Source organism: Erythrolamprus reginae, chromosome 3 (assembly GCF_031021105.1).
Source record: "Erythrolamprus reginae isolate rEryReg1 chromosome 3, rEryReg1.hap1, whole genome shotgun sequence".
Taxonomy (NCBI): domain Eukaryota; kingdom Metazoa; phylum Chordata; class Lepidosauria; order Squamata; family Dipsadidae; genus Erythrolamprus; species Erythrolamprus reginae.
The window spans coordinates 109976550-109990644 of record NC_091952.1 but is presented as its reverse complement, the minus strand read 5'-3'; the positions used below and the strand labels follow the sequence as shown (position 1 = coordinate 109990644).

At 42.1% G+C, this 14095-nt stretch overlaps 1 protein-coding gene across 3 annotated transcripts in view; it reads right to left on the bottom strand.

Moving 5' to 3' along the window:
• CFH (complement factor H) overlaps positions 1-14095 on the bottom strand; it is a 127992-nt gene that overhangs the window by 70005 nt on the left and 43892 nt on the right. For all 3 annotated transcript variants that reach the window (XM_070746351.1, XM_070746350.1, XM_070746353.1), the window contains exon 7: positions 2768-2941. In XM_070746351.1, the coding sequence (XP_070602452.1) occupies positions 2768-2941 (174 nt within the window). The remainder of the gene's footprint in view (positions 1-2767; positions 2942-14095) is intronic.

The following is a 14095-nucleotide window of genomic DNA, read 5'->3' as shown; positions in this document are numbered from 1 at the left end:
GTATCAAAAGCTGCTGAGAGGTCAAGTTGTACCAGGATAAACCCCTGTCCCAGGCCCGCCAGAGATCATCCATCAATGCAACCAAAGCAGTTTCCATGCTATAGCTTGGCCTGAACCCTGACTGCTGAGGGCCTAGATAATTGGCTTCTTCCAAGGACTACTGGAGCGCCACCACCTTCTCAACAACCTTTCCCATAAAGGGAAGGTTGGAGACTGGACGATAGTTGTTGAGAATGGCTGGGTCCAGGGAAGGCTTCTTAAGGATGGGGCACACAAGTGCCTCCTTGTAAGGTGCCAAGAAGGACTCCCTCCCCAAAGAAGCATTGACAATCTCCTGGACCCAGCTCTGTGTCACCTCCCCAGTGGCCGAAACCAACCAGGAGGGACATGGATCCAGTAAGCAGGTGGCAGAACTCACAGCTCCAATGGCCTTGTCCACTTCATCAGGTGTCACCAGATCAAACTCTTCCCAGACAGATGGACCAGTATGGGCCCTAGTCACCTCGACTGACTCGTTGTCAGTCGACTCTGTTATCCAATCGAGGTCTGCCCGGATCCGAGCGACTTTATCAGCGAAAAATGTGTTAAAATCCTTGACGCTGTTCTGTAAGGGCTCCCCAACTCCCCCCTGGTTAAGAAGGGAGCAGGTCACTCTAAACAGAGCTGCTGGGCGAGATTCCGCTGATGCAATCAAGGTGGCATGATACACGCATCTTGCCGCCTTGAGCGACACTTTGTAAGTGTTAATATGAGCTCTTTCAAGTGTTCGGTCGGATTCGGACTTACTCTTCCTCCATCGCTTCTCTAGATATCTCTTCTGGCATTGGGATGCAGCGGGATGCAGGACAAATTATTAAATATTGGGACTGTCCCACCAAAAGTGGGGCATCTGGTTACCTTAGGCTAGGACTAGAGAGGTTTACATTCAATTTCCCCCCATATTAAATAGTTTGGTAACCTTGATTCAGTAACTGGATGTAGAAGCAGAATAAAAATTTAAGCAGAACCTAAAATACCCCACCAAAAAAACTTCAGAGTATCTTTTTCTGAAGACTCTATTCAGATAATGATATTACCATAATACTAGATGTCATATCTCATTGTGATTAGAACTATCTCGTGATTAGAACTTTTTGTTTTAAAAAGACTTGAAAATTCCTTTGAGTTAGATTTTGTGTTTAATGGTAGTTATTCAGGAAACTTGGAGCATTTTAGAAAGGTACCACTGGAGCTTAATTACTAGGCCACCTTGTGGCTAACTTATTTTTTCTTTCATTGTTTCACCTTGTCGCTTTAAGGGGTGGTGGGTTTTTTTTAATGTTCAATTTTATAGAAATCTGTTTTGGCATCCGAATTTCAAAGAATACCCACTTCTCTGTTTAATTTCACTTTTGGATAAGTCAGTATTGACTGAGTTGGGACAACACAGATTTAAGAGTGTTTAGATAGTTTGTGGCTTTTCACAACCTTTATAGAGACTGGAGTGTACTCATTGTGTTTCTCAAGTATTTGCATACAAGCCAGTACGTTAGACCCATGTGTTTCTATTTTTCTAGATTGAAACAGTTTTAACTGTTACTGTCTTTTCCTTTCCTTCTTTAAAACTATTGATTTTATTCCTGCAGCCACTTCTGTTCAATCTTTTTTGGTATTCAGGCTTCCTGTTCCTCCATTTCAGTACTATTCTTCCCATTCCTCATTTAATGAAAGCTAAATTCCTCAACATATGATTTTTTTTTCACTCATTGCAATCATTCTAGTCATGTGCCATGAAAAAAAGCAGGTCTGCTCAGGTGCCAGCAAATTATAATGCATGTATTCCTATAAACTAAAGTACATTTTTTGTTTCCCCTGTAGCAAATAGGCCTCCCCTAGTAGTTCATTGAGAGTATGAATATACAGCATTGTCCTCAACCTGTCCCTATTCCATTGTAAGAATCAACTCTGCCTATCATTTCTCACTCTGTATCGAAATGGTATTTTTATTATTTCTTCTAGCACTTTAATAGCTAAGCAGTCTATCTGTGATACTTCACTAGACAAGAAATATTTGTTTTTCTCTGGATACTATTAGCTGTCTTCCACAGTCTTTCCAATTTGGGCTGCCCCTAACCAATTCCAAAAGGATATTTTTTCTGTACAGATGGATTATAATTTATTTTGTCAAGCATACAACAAATTTCGCATTATGTACCTGAAAAGGGCAGTTTCGTGAATACCTGATCCTGTATGGTACAGGGTCATCCTATCACTGAAAAGTGTAAGAATTTCACCTGGTGTGAGTAGATAATGAGGCAGTTACTTTTATCCTTATCATCTTATAGAGAAATATCCCGTAGAAATACACTAGTTCTCCTACTGCCTTGTTGTTTTTCAACAAATAGGAAGACAGCTAATTTGGATGGACATTAATTAATCAGATCCCTGAAAATTCAGTTCAGTTCCTATAGTCATCAGATGGCTTATGAATGACTGGTTAGTGATAGCATGGAGCATGTTTTCTACGCTATATAATGCTATTATTCCATTTTTAGATTGTTTTTCCTTATTTTGTTGTGGAACAATTTTTTTATTATTATAAAAGACTTTAGGATTGTTTTTAATGAAAAAATTACAGTAATCATACTCTAACTACTGATAGCTATAATAAAATATTATCCTACCACCATAATTATCTCATTTCATCTACCCAACTATAAGAATATTATTCATAAACAATGAAGCAATTTCTGCTCTAGAAAGAAACTTCATAGGAAAAGTTGCTTACGTTGACAGACAGGAACAGGGACCCAGCCAGTTTCTTGGCATATGGAAGGCTTTCCCAGGCTTTCAGAGACAAACCCTTCATTACATGTTATGTCAATTTTTTGATTGTACATATATTGAGTTCGTCTAGGTAGAAAGTGGCCATTTGTCACTTCTGGAGGGGAGCAGTTAATTTCTATGGAGGAATATGAATAAAAACAGGTGGTCAATTTTAACCAACAAGAACATTTATCAGTTCCAGGTCCTTGGGAAGTTCTCAATGATGAAGAAAGATTAGTTGATTGTAAATGACAAACCAGTTATTTATAGCCATTTATCGACTATTGATAAATTAATACTGACCACATTGGGGATCCTTGCCCTAAGGCTGCTTTGCTCTGTTCTCAATTTGCTGCTTAGCAGAATAGAATAGAATAGAATAGAATAGAACAGAATAGAATTCTTCTATTGTCCAAATGTGATTGGACATACAAGGAATTTGTCTTTGGTGCATATGCTCTCAGTGTACATGAAGAAAAAAATAAAATACATTCATCAAGAAACATAAGATACAACATTTAGCGATAGACGTAGGACATTAATAAGCAGTCAAATCATATTAGGAAATAATAAATCAATATAAATCATAAAGATATAAGCAACATTGATAAAGTCATATGTGGAAGGAACAGAAGAATAATAGTAATTTAGTCTTAGTAAATAATTTGACAGTGTGGTGGAAATTAGTTATTTAGCAGAGTGATGGCATTTGGGGAAAAAAACTATCCTTGTGTTAAGTTGTTCTGGTGTGCAGTGCCCTATTCTATCATATTGAGGTTAGAAGTTGAAACAATTTATGTCCAGGATGTGAAGGATTTGTAGATATTTTCAAAGCTCTCTTTTTGACTCATGAAGTATACATGTCCTCAATGGGAGGCAGGTTGGTAGTAATTGTGTTTTTTTCCTGCAGTTCTAATTATCTGTTAAAATCTGTGTCTGTCCTGTTTGATTGCAGAAACAAACCAGACAGTTATAGAGGTGCAGATGACAGACTCAATAATTCCTCTGTAGAACTGAATCAGCAGTTCTTTGGGCAATTTGAACTTTCTGAGTTTGCAGAGAAAGAACATTCTTTGTTGTGCTTTTTTGATGATGTTTTTGATATTGTCCATTTTAAGTTTTGAGATATGATAGAACCTGGAAACTTGAAGGACTCTACTGTTCATACTATGTTGTCTAGTATTAGTCTACTATATGCTGGCTCTGTTAAAAAGTGTATTGCTAACATGTTGTAAGCCGCCCTGAGTCTAAGGAGAAGGGTGGCATAAAAATAAATAAATATTGTAAGAGGTTATAGTATAGTAGAGTTTTTCCTAAAATATACCATTAATATAAAAGTAATGTATTGTTAAAAAAAATATTAAAATTAACATTAATGTGATTTCAAAATACTCAGGGGAAGAGCGAATTAGTGCTCAAATGGAAAAACCACCAATACTGAAATCATAAGGTGATTTCAGTCTAAAACAAGGATAGCCAACTGATTTGTGGAGTTTGTGAAGACAAAAAGGGGGTAATTTTTATTTTTATTTACATCTTAACTTGTGCTTGACTAATATTTTTAAATTAATTCTAGTGCTGGGGAGGGTGGGATGGGAATTGGAGGATGGAGTTGGCTTAGGATTTTATTAGTTAATTTAATTAATTAGTTTCATTAATTATTTGGGGATTGAATGTTCAAGTGAATGGTTCTTGTTTGATAGATAGGGATTATTGGTTAGATAAAATGTGGGGTCCAGAGATGAAGACCAAGGTTCCCCTGGTTGGAAATGGGTGGGGCCCTGGTCATAACCCCCAAGCTAGTATGTTTGTTGGGATACTGTTAGTACGTGGTACATACAGATATTTGGAATTGCCATGTATGTTAAACTACCAGTTGTAGTTTGCATTTGTTACAGTTGTAATATCTCTTTAAGGACTTTGGCTGGCTAGCCATAAGAGGGCGCCAGCACTCTCTCCTGATGATGACACTGGATAGCTCATTCACCTTTTGCCTTTTACCTTGTGGGGAGAGTATTTTTCTGCTTTGTGCTACTATGTGCGGTTTGTTTATTTCTCCTTTGTGCTTGTAGATATGTACTTTATATATGTAAATAATACTTGTTTAGCATACTAAGTCTGTGTTGTTACTGGCTGTATTACATATCCATACTCTTCCTTAAACTCTGCTCAGTGTATGTTGAAGCCTAGCTGCACCGAAACATACTAACATTGGTTATGGGCCCAGTGGCACAGTACTCTGGTTTGTTAATGTGTGGTTTATTTTAGCTAGCATTGTATCACAGCTAGTATTTTTGCTGTAACAGTATTATTGAAAGAATGGAAACATTCCAGTCCTCTAAAATTTTCTCCATTGCTCAGTTGGATGGAAGCAACTACAGCACATGGGCTGATAAATGCACTATGCTGTTGCAATGTGAGGTACTATGGGATATTGTTGCTGAACCTCCCAATTTGGATGCCTTGGATCCTGATGTGGAGGAGGATGCCAAGAAGATAAAAGACTTTAACCGGGACAATATGAAAGCTCACAGTTTAATTGGTCTTATGCTTGCAGCCCAGCGATTAACTCACATTCGTGGTGAAAGCTCAGCTGCCAAGTGTTGGGACAGTGTTGGTGCACATATACAATTAACGAGGAAATTTTTTCGCACTCGTTTAGCCCGGAATAGAGATATGCTAGCTCATTTGACTGTGATGAAAGAGATTTTGGTAGAGCTGCATGAAAAAGAGCTTGTTTTCTCAGAGATTCATCAAGTGTACATTATCTTATTTTTACTCAATGATAGCTATGATGCTTATGTATCATTGTTAGGTGTGCTGTCCAAAGATGAACTTACTTAAACTGAGATTACTGGGTGTTTGCTGGAAGAAGTGAATCTTCGCAGAGACCGTTTGCAGTTTAAAGAAGAAAAGCTTTTTGTATCTAGAAACTTGTTCAAACTTGTTACAAAGATAAACAAAAAGGACATATTGCAAAGCTTTGTCAATGGAAAGAAAAGCCTGGTGATATTTTTGTGGCTACCAGGAATGTAAAACAAACCAGGAATGTTAAGAGTGGTTTGTGGGTTGTTGACAGTGGATCAACACATTGTTTAAACAATGATAAGAAATGTTTTGAGAAGCAAATGCAAGTAGGGAAAGTATTTGTTTAGCTAACAGCTGGAAACTTCATGCTTCTGGAGAGGGAAATGCTCGCTGTTCATTTTTTAAAAAAAACAGTGTTCTCTTTATATATTCCTCAGGCAAAGTGTAATCTGCTGTCTGTTAATGTATTAACCATGATGGGTTATACTGTATTATTTAAAAATGATCATTGCATTATTAAGAAAGAGGGGTATAAAATTGTTGCTGAGTTTAAAGATGGTTTATACGTGCTTAATGTAAAGAAACAAGCCAAAAGAAATGCCATGTTTGGCAATGTAAAACCTCGTGATAATTGTATTCATCTTAGGCACAGAAAAATGGGGCATTTGAATTTTCAATTGGTGAAAAAGACAATTGGGCTTGTTGAAGGTATCAAACTTAAACCAGGTTCAAGATATGTAGATTGCAATATTTGCCACTAAGAGAAAAGCAAGGTTACCCCTACAAAGCATTATGAAGGTTTTAAAACTAAGGCTATCTTGTAACTAGTGTTTATTGATGTAATAGGTCCATTGAGAACAACTAGCTATAATTCCAGGTTTGGCTTTGTGTATGCAATGAAGACGAAGGCAGATACTTATAGGTTGTCTAGTAACTGGCTGAAATTTGTGGAAAGAAAAATGAATAAGAAGGTTGTTAGTGTGGTCTCTGATAATGGAACAGATTTTACAAACAAGAGGTTTGCTGACTTGCTGAAGGATTGTGGTATAGAACACAGGCTGTCTGTGCCTTATAGGCCACAGCATAATGCATTTGTTGAGAGGAGAGGCCAAACGCTACAGGCCATGATGAGAACCATGATTAGGGATTCTGGTTTGTCAGGACAGGTATGGTGTTGTATCCTGAAATGGCTACCTTGTAACGCTGTAAATAGTTTGTTCCTCTTTTCCAGCGCTGTCTGAGCCCAAGCAGGAAGTCGCTCCTGATTGGCTCAGACGCGGCCGGCTCTCGCTTTGGCGGGAACCGCAAAAGTATAAAAGAAGCGGCTTCTCCCTGCAGAGCCAGTCGGTACTCGCTGAATCGTCACTTTACCTTGCTGAGCTGTCACTTATTCTCTGAGCTGAATAAAAGTACCGATTGCTCAAACCCTGTCTCTGGGTCTACTTCACTGGCGACGAACGAACGGAAGAACTTCGCGTGCAACATGGACAAAATCCAGATCGGCCAGGCTCCAGAACTTTTCGATGCCGAGAAAATGACTTGGGACGAGTACATGGCCACCTTCGAGATATTCCTCGAGGCGGCGGGAATGCAGGACGCCGGAGCCGATCGCAGACGGGCTATTTTTCTAAACTACTGCGGCGCAGAGATCCGTAGACTTGCCCAAACTCTCACCGAACCAGAACAAGCAAGAGCCACAGCGTGGGACGTCCTTCAACAGAAACTAGCGAGCCATTTTAAACCAACCAGACCAGCCGTGGTTTACCGGCATCAATTTCACATGATGGCTCAGAGAGAAACCGAGTCGATAAGCCAATTCACAACGCGGCTTCGAACGGTACTCGCTCAATGCAAGTTTCAAGATCCGGAAGCTCGCCTCACCGACGCCTTGATTTTCGGCATGAAGAACCACACAGTGAGAAGTAAACTCCTCACCGAAGATGAGCCGACTCTACAAACCGTAATCAAATTAGCGCAAACCGCGGAAGCAGCCGACGCAGCGGCAAGAGAATTAAAAGAGCACGGAAGGCGAGAAACCATTGCCAAAATCGACGCCGAGTCTCCCAGCGCCATGGGAACAGACGTCCGCGGCCAGCTAACTAGCAACGGGGACGACTGCCTCCTCCTGCAAGACCAACCGAGACACCCTAGAGCTACTCATCCAGCCCCCTGCGCGGGCTGCCGGGGAAATCACCAGCGCCATCGATGCCCGTTCCGCGACACCACTTGCCGCCGTTGCAACCGGAGAGGCCACATCGCCATCGCATGCAGGGCAACGGCACCAGAAGAAACTTTTGCCACACAACAATACCAGCGACCCCAAAACCACCCCCCCCAATCGCGAGAAAGGAGACCGTTCCGCAACTCGGGTCAAAGGAATTACCCCACCGCTAACCGAGACTACAATAGAGGTAACTCTCAATATTCCGTGAATAACACGGCAACCAAAAAGGGGGCTAAAATTGTTATCTCGTTGTTGCTAAATAACCAGCCTTGCTCAATGGAGCTAGATACGGGTTCGAGATATACCATCATGCCCTGGGAAAAATTTAAGCTATATATGCCTAATGTGTCTGAGGCTGACCTAATTCAAACCTCTTTGGTGATCAGAGACTTCCAAGGGGGGGTAATCTCGGTCCTGGGAACTGCAAATGTACCTATTGTATTTAAGAATGTCAAATGTACCCTTCCCATGCTTATTGTGACGGGGGCCAAACACTCCCTGCTAGGGCTAGCATGGATGGAACCGTTGGGGATTGAAATTTCGGGTGTGTGTAATGTAAACTGTGATATTATGCCTAACTTTGTGAAAGAATTCCCTGAAGTGTTCAGCCCCACCTTAGGATTGTATAAGGGAACCCCCATATCTTTCTCTATTGACCCCAAGGTCCCACCAGTTAGACTGAAACCTCGCAGGGTTCCCCTCCCGCTTCTCCCCAAGCTAGACTTACAGCTGGACAAACTCATTAGTCAAGGTATCTTGGTCCCTGTGGAACAGGGGCCATGGGAAACTCCCATAGTGACACCCCTGAAGCCAGATGGCTCCTTAAGAGTTTGCGCTGATTACAAATCAACCCTGAATAAGGCACTCCAACACCACCCCTACCCCATTCCGGTTGTGCAACAACTCTTACACTCCCTGGGGGAGGGGAAAAGGTTCGCAAAGATCGACCTGGCGCAGGCTTACCAGCAACTTCCGGTCGATGAACAAACAGCAAACGCTCAAACAATTGTAACGCACAGGGGGGCTTTCAAATGCACGAGGTTACAGTTTGGGGTGAGCATAGCCCCAGGGATATTCCAGAGCATCATGGAACGCCTATTGTCAGGGGTAAATGGGGCCATCCCATATTTTGATGACATCTTAATTGCAGGGGAAAACCAGGAACAAGTGAACAAAAGAATAAGGGAAGTACTTAAGAGGCTACAGGACAAAGGGTTACGAATCAAGCCTGATAAATGTGTCTGGGGAACTAACAGTATTGAATTCCTAGGATATAAAATAGATAAGGAAGGTATCCACCCCACAACTGAGAAGCTGAGAGCAATTAGAGAAGCCCCAGAGCCACGAGATAAGAGTGAGTTGCAAGCATTTTTGGGCCTCCTTAATTTTTATTCCGTTTTTTTAAAGCAGAAGGCAACAGTAGCAGAGCCTCTCCATCGTTTACTCCAGAAGGAAGCCCGCTGGACATGGGGGAAAATTGAACGTGAAGCCTTTGCTCAAATAAAAAATTTACTAACTTCTAAAAGTGTAGTAGTCCAATATAGTGCCTCACTACCCATTAGGCTCACGTGCGACGCTTCGCCGTACGGCATAGGAGGAGTCCTAGCTCACGTTCTACCTAATCAGACAGAGGCCCCAATAGCATTTTTTTCAAGAACCATGACCAGCACGGAGAGAAATTATAGCCAGTTAGACAAGGAGGCTCTGGCATTAGTGGCAGGGGTAAAGAAGTTTCACAATTACATTTTTGGAAGAAATTTTGAGCTAGTCACTGACCACAAACCCCTACTAGGCCTGCTAGCCCCCAACAAGCCCACTCCACCTTTTATGTCTCCAAGACTAATCAGATGGGCCCTTTTCCTCTCTGGGTATCAGTATGAGCTCACCCACAAGGGGGGGAAGGAAATCAATCATGCAGACGGCCTCAGCAGATGCCCCATAGCAGACTTGGTAGAAGACCCTGTTCCAACCACAGACGTGCTAATGATAGAACTCGAGGAAAACCCACTAACCACAGCAAAAGAGGTAGCTGCACACACGCAGCAAGACCAAATCCTGAAACAAGTAGTGAACTGTGTTCTAAAGGGATGGCAAAATGATATTGTTAAACCTGAATTGTGTGATTTTAAGAACAAAAGGCTTGAATTGTCATATGTAAAAGGTTGTTTGCTGTGGGGGGATAGAGTGATCATCCCCAAACGCCTAAGGGAAAAGGTACTCAGAATGTTACACGTGGGCCATCCTGGGATTGTCAGGATGAAGAGCCTAGCAAGGGGGCATTTATGGTGGCCAGGGCTTGATGCTGATATTGAAAGTTGGGTTTCAAAGTGTGACCCGTGCCAAGAGTCTAGGCCCAATCCCCCCAAAACAACTCCGGCTGAGTGGGAACAGCCTGCTGGCCCTTGGTCTAGGATCCACATTGATTTTGCTGGCCCAGTGGGGTCTCAGTATTTCCTAATAGTGGTTGATGCTTTCTCCAAATGGTTGGAAATAATAGCAATGAACAACATAACCACAAGTGCCACTATCAAGGTATTGAGCAGACTGTTTGCATCCCATGGTTGCCCTGATCTATTGGTGTCTGACAATGGACCACAACTAACAGCCAGGCAATTCGAATTATTCCTAGATGGCCTGGGGGTCAGACATGCCCTCATCTCGCCTTACTCGCCCTGGGCTAACGGGTTGGCAGAACGTTACGTAAGGGTGGCAAAAGAGGCATTGCACAGGTCAGGCCCTGGAGATGTGCAACAGAACTTGGACCAATTCTTATTAACCCAGCACATTACCCCTAACTCGCACACACATGTAAGCCCTGCAGAGTTATTGATGGGGAGAAAGTTGAGGTCACCACTAGACAGGTTAAACCCAAGGTTCTGTTTGAATAATAACCAAATGTGCATAAAACCAGAAAGAGAAATGTATTTGGGTCAAAATGTATATGTAAAATGCTTTGATGGAAATGTAAACTGGATGAAGGGAATTATTGTTAAGCAAAATGCACCCAAGACTTATATTGTTAAACTGGAGGATGGTCGTTTGTGGAAACGACACATAGACCACATTCGGAAACGAACTGAAAACCAATTACAACAACCCGCTGACTCGGACTCTCCCCCCTCAACAGACTTTTATACATTGCCCGAACTAAGAAACACGCAGAGAGACTTATCGGGCCAGGGGGAACCATCCAGCGACGCCGAGCCATCCTCGTCCTCCGAGGCCTTCGTTGGGCCCGCCAGGCCTAGTCCGCCGCACCGGGAGAACAGCGGCGAGCCATCCTCCACAGTCAGTGGCGAAGGAGAAAATGGACTGCGCAGGTCAGCGCGAGAGTCTCGAAGGCCTCACCGATTGGACGACTTCGTCACGTGGCTTTCTTGATGGATGGGTCCAACTATGAGGGGAGGGGTGTTGTATCCTGAAATGGCTACCTTGTAACGCTGTAAATAGTTTGTTCCTCTTTTCCAGCGCTGTCTGAGCCCAAGCAGGAAGTCGCTCCTGATTGGCTCAGACGCGGCCGGCTCTCGCTTTGGCGGGAACCGCAAAAGTATAAAAGAAGCGGCTTCTCCCTGCAGAGCCAGTCGGTACTCGCTGAATCGTCACTTTACCTTGCTGAGCTGTCACTTATTCTCTGAGCTGAATAAAAGTACCGATTGCTCAAACCCTGTCTCTGGGTCTACTTCATATGGTCTGAGGCGTTGCTGTGTGCGAATGTTGTCTTATACAATGTTGTTCACTCATCTACTGGAGAGATTCCATTCACTAAGTGGTATGGTAAGAAGCCTGACTTGAGCTATCTTCATGTGTTTGGAGCACCAGCATGGGTGCATATTCCATCTCAAGTTCGTAGAAAAGGTCAGCATAGAGCAAGGTTGTTGTATTTCGTTGGTTATCACAACAACCATAGATCTTTTAAGTTCTGGGAAAAGAACACTGGTGTGTGCAGTTACAGTGCAAGTGTCAATTTCCTAGAACAGACTGGATGGAATAGGGTAGAACACCCTGAAGGGACAAATAAAGAAGTTATTGTTCAGTCTCCTTTATTTGTAAAGAAGAAGGATAGTTGCCAGAGACTGCTTAGCAGTGCTGGAAGCGAGTCTGAAGGGTCAGGTGAGGAGGAGTTATTGGCCGAGGAAACTCCTGGTACGAGTGAAAGTGCTCCAGTAGTGTATATTAAGAGTGAAGTGAAGAACAAGCCAATGCCAGGTACTAGTGATGTTGTTGTTCCAAGGAGAGGTTGTAGGGTTAGGAAGGAACTGGATAGGTACAAGGCTAATGTAGCTTGTGCAGTTGTGGAACCATCACATTATGGAGAACTTAAAATGTTTCCAGATAAAGAGAAGAGGCATTGGCATGATGCTATAAGAAAGGAGTTAGCTGCCATGAAGCAGTTGGAAGTGTATGAAGAAGTACAATTGCCTCCTGGAGAGCATTTAGTGGGATCTCTTGGGTCTATAAAGTCAAAGTTTTTCCCAGATGGAGGGTGATTATGATAAAATCTTTGTTCCAAGTTTAAGAGCAGTAACTCTGAGTACAGCATTAGTATGGGCTGCGAAGCACAAGTTTTGTGGGCATCACATTGATATGGAAACGGCATATCTGCACGCGCCGTTGCAGCATAAAATCTTTATGAGAATTCTGCCTAGTGTCAAGCATGACAAGGATCAGTGTTGGAAGCTTAAGTAAAGCTTATATGGGTTAAAACTCCATGATTGTTAAAGCATTAGAGGGTATGGGATTTCATGCGAGTAAAGCTGATCGCTGTATGTTCCTGAGAAATAGAAAAGATTCCAAAGAAGTATTGTTATTGTTCACGGATGACATTGCAATTATTGCTAGGTTTGTTGAAGCAGTAAGGAAGATAGTGCAGGATCTGGAAAAGAAATTCAGAATCAGGAATCTTGGTGAGATTATTTAGGCACTGACATTGAGAAAACCAAGAATGGTTTTAAATTAACACAAGCTGGGAAAATTAACAGTCTTTTGAAAAAATATAATATGGAAAACTGTAAGGTTGCCAGGACTCCAATGGAGAGTTGCTTTGAACATGGCAATACAGAAGGAGAGGCTGTAGCTAGGGAACTGTATCGTTTTCTGGTTGGTAGCTTGTCTTATTTGGGACTTTGATCACGGGCTGATATCGTTTATAGCATTAATCAGCTGGCATTGTATAACAAGGAGCCAATGGAATATCACTGGAAGGCTGTTAAGTGGATTTTACGATATTTTAAAAGGACTATGCATCCTAGTTTGTACTTAGAACCAGATGACTGTTTGAAACTTGTGGCTTATGCGGATGCTAATTTTGCCTTGGACAGTGTGACCATAAAGTCTACTATAGGTTTAGCCTTGGTAGGGTGGAAATCCATGAGACAGCAGCATATCAGTCTGTCTACAATGGATGCCGAGTTTGCCAGTTTGTCACAATTGTGTATGGATTCGGTAGTATACTGGTAGTTGCTGTTGAATGTGTAATGCCATAAACCAGTTGTGGTTTATGAGGATAACCAGTCAGCATTGAGCATGGCAAAGGGTAAAGCTGTGAAAACACGCTCAAATCACACAGACTTAAGATATTACAATGTAAGGGAGTGTGTTAAAGATGGCCTAATCAAATTAGAGTACTGTGAAAGTACTGAAAATCTTTCTGACAATTTCACCAAGGCGCAGGGTGCTAAACTACATACTGATAGTTGTACCAGGTATAACCTGAAGCAGTAAATGCAACTGTATTTAAAAATTGTCAACCCCAAGGGGGGAGATTGTTAGTACATGGTACATACAGATATTTGGGATTGCCTTGTATGTTAAACTGCTAATTGTAGTTTTGCATTTGTTACAGTTGTAATATCTCTTTAAGGCTTTGGCTGACTAGCCATAAGAGAGTGGCAGCACTCTGTCCTGATGATGACGCTGGATAGCTCATTCACCTTTTTGCCTTTTACCTTGTGGGGGGAGTATTTTTCTGCTTCGTGCTGCTATGTGCGGTTTGCTGATTGTTTCTGCTTTGTGCTTATAGATATGTATATATGTAAATAATACTTGTTTAGCATACTAAGCCTGTGTCGTTACTGGCTGTATCACACATCCACAGTCTTCCTTAAACTCTGCTCAGGGTATGTTGAAGGTCTCGTAGCCTAGCTGCACCGAGACATACCAACAGATAGGCCTGCCAAGAAGAAGAGAGCCAGTGGAGGTGGTAGAGCAATTCCAGATAGGGTGGATAGCCAGGGCATTACGGTCATTACTGGGAGTGGC